General features: G+C 30.9%; 1 protein-coding gene across 1 annotated transcript in view; it reads right to left on the bottom strand.

Annotated features, from left to right (window-relative positions):
- Window positions 1-2,337, bottom strand: part of PROS1 (protein S) — a gene marked incomplete at its 5' end in the record, with an annotated part of 78,866 nt that overhangs the window by 50,551 nt on the left and 25,978 nt on the right. The window contains one exon of the mRNA XM_007957720.2: window positions 562-687. Coding sequence (XP_007955911.2) covers window positions 562-687 — 126 coding nt within the window. The remainder of the gene's footprint in view (window positions 1-561; window positions 688-2,337) is intronic.

The raw sequence follows: 2,337 nt of genomic DNA, 5'->3' as shown, positions 1-2,337 counted from the left end.
GTTGTTGTTATGTGCCATTGAGTCAAAACCGACTCATAGTGACCCCTCCTTGAGTTTCCGAGGCAGTATCACTATGGAAGTAGATTGCCCCATCTTCCTTCCGAGGAGTGGCTAGTGGGTTTGAACTGCCAGTCTTCTGGTTAGCAGTCAAGTGCCTTAGGCACTATTACTAGAGAACCAAAATATGTTTCTAACATGCTTTTTCTTTCCACCCACACAATTTTTAAGCTTGTGCCTTTCTTTTGTATGTGTGCATTTTCCTCTCAGACTGAAATTCTCTTCACCTTTGAATATTTTTAAAATGATGTTAAAAAGTATATAGCTTGCTTTCATACACATGGAGCCCTCTGATTCATATATTGCTTAAAGAACTGATCAGATTATGTAACACTAAACCTAACAAGTAAAAGTCTTAACAGTTTTACTCTGGAAAGAAGTCAATGATTACCATTTTAGAAAATCTGAGTTCTGATTTTCAACAAAATCAGTGTTTCTAAATCTCAACTCAGGGCTCAAACTCACCCTCTCCACGATCAGCAATGATATCCCAACCATACCTACCTTCACAAGACTTTAATGCAGGATTATATCTGTAGCCTTCTGGACAATCACATTCATAGTCACCAGGGTTGTTCTTACACACAGCTGTGCCACAAATATTTGGCTTTGTAGAGCATTCATTTATATCTATAATGGAAATAAAAATATTTTTAAAATATTTTTTTTTCCCCATTAACAAATTGATGCTGGTTAAAAAAAAATCTTGATTTTTATTTTCTGGATCCAATTTAACATATGTAATGACATAAGAGGGTGGTCTGACAATGAAAAAATATTAACTCTATCATATTTTAGTTCATAAATATGATATATTGATTCAAAGGCATAAGGATATTGATTGAGGCTTACCATGTTCCTTTGTATTTACATAAAAGAAAGTAAGGGCTTTTAATTATTTTCTTATCTACCATGTTAGAGTATGAAAAAACATGAGAAAATTGATATTATTACTATTTTTACTATGTGTTTCTAAATAAGTGTTTCTGGAATATGATCTAAGAATTAGATTTGTTCCATATTATCACAAATATATATATATATATATAAAATGAAGACAGCTCATCCATTTTACCTTACTTTGGAAATGGACAACTAACAGATCTATATATGATCATTACTGCCTAAAGTATTCAAGAGTGATTCAAATTTAAAATAGTACAAAGTTAGAGTTTCAGATACTTATAAAGCTGTAGTTAATCCAATAAAAATTTTATTGCTCAATTAATTATCTGGAAATATCAGATGTATTTATTACATAGTGGAGAAAGAAACAAGGCACTAGTTGCAACAAGTAATTAGATAAGCACCTGTGAGGAAAACAAATGAGAAATAGTTAAATGGAAATGGAATCATTACATCTTTTCTCATCTGTACTCTCTGGAGTACTCTCTAGAGAAAAGACAAGTTCACGTTCAAAATGAAAAATAGCTTTTCTATGGTAAATAGGTTGTTTGTTTAAATTTTTTTTCACAGATGAACAGACCAACAAAATTTCAGATATTATTGTATTTAAAATAGCATACACCAAATGACAAAATTTACCTAAATATTTTGTTTTCTTACATTTGATCTGAAGATTAAAAAAAAAAAAAAAAAGGTAAAGTTTCACTCGATGGTGGTTTCAAATTACTGGAACCAGTAAAAGAAAAAGAGTATCACACTTTACCACATTTTTTATATTCATTGTAGCCAGAAATTAGAAACAGCCCAGATATCCTTCAGTTGGTTAATGTTTAAACTAACTTTGGTATATCCATACCAGGGAATACTACACAGCAATAAATACAAATTACATATCAATACACACACCAACTTGACTGCATCTCTAGGAATTTATCTTAAGTGGACCAAAAAAAAAAAAAAAAAAAATCCCAAAAGATTACATACTGCATCATATCATTTATATAATGTTCTTAAAATGACAAAGTTATAGAACTAGAGAACAGATTAATGGCTGACAGGGTCAGGATGGAAGCTAGGTGAATGGAGACTGGAGTAGATACAAAAGGACAACAGGAGTGGCAATAGACTTGTTCTGCATCTTGCCTGTATCAATGTCAACATTATGGTTGTGATATTGTATATAATATAGTTTTGCAAGATGTTACCACTGGGCAAAACTGAGAAAAAAGTAAATGGGATCTCTCTACCATTTCTTACAATTTCACGTGAATCTGAATTAACTTAAAATTTTTACAATTTTATAAAAAGCTATAATATCCATACTTTAAAAATAAATTAAAAACATAGGAATAAACTTATTTGGTTTGGGACATA

The sequence above is a fragment of the Orycteropus afer genome, unplaced genomic scaffold, assembly GCF_000298275.1.
Source record: "Orycteropus afer afer isolate SDZICR_OR568_19922 unplaced genomic scaffold, OryAfe1.0 scaffold00784, whole genome shotgun sequence".
Lineage (NCBI taxonomy): Eukaryota > Metazoa > Chordata > Mammalia > Tubulidentata > Orycteropodidae > Orycteropus > Orycteropus afer.
This window is presented reverse-complemented; position numbering and strand designations above follow the sequence as displayed.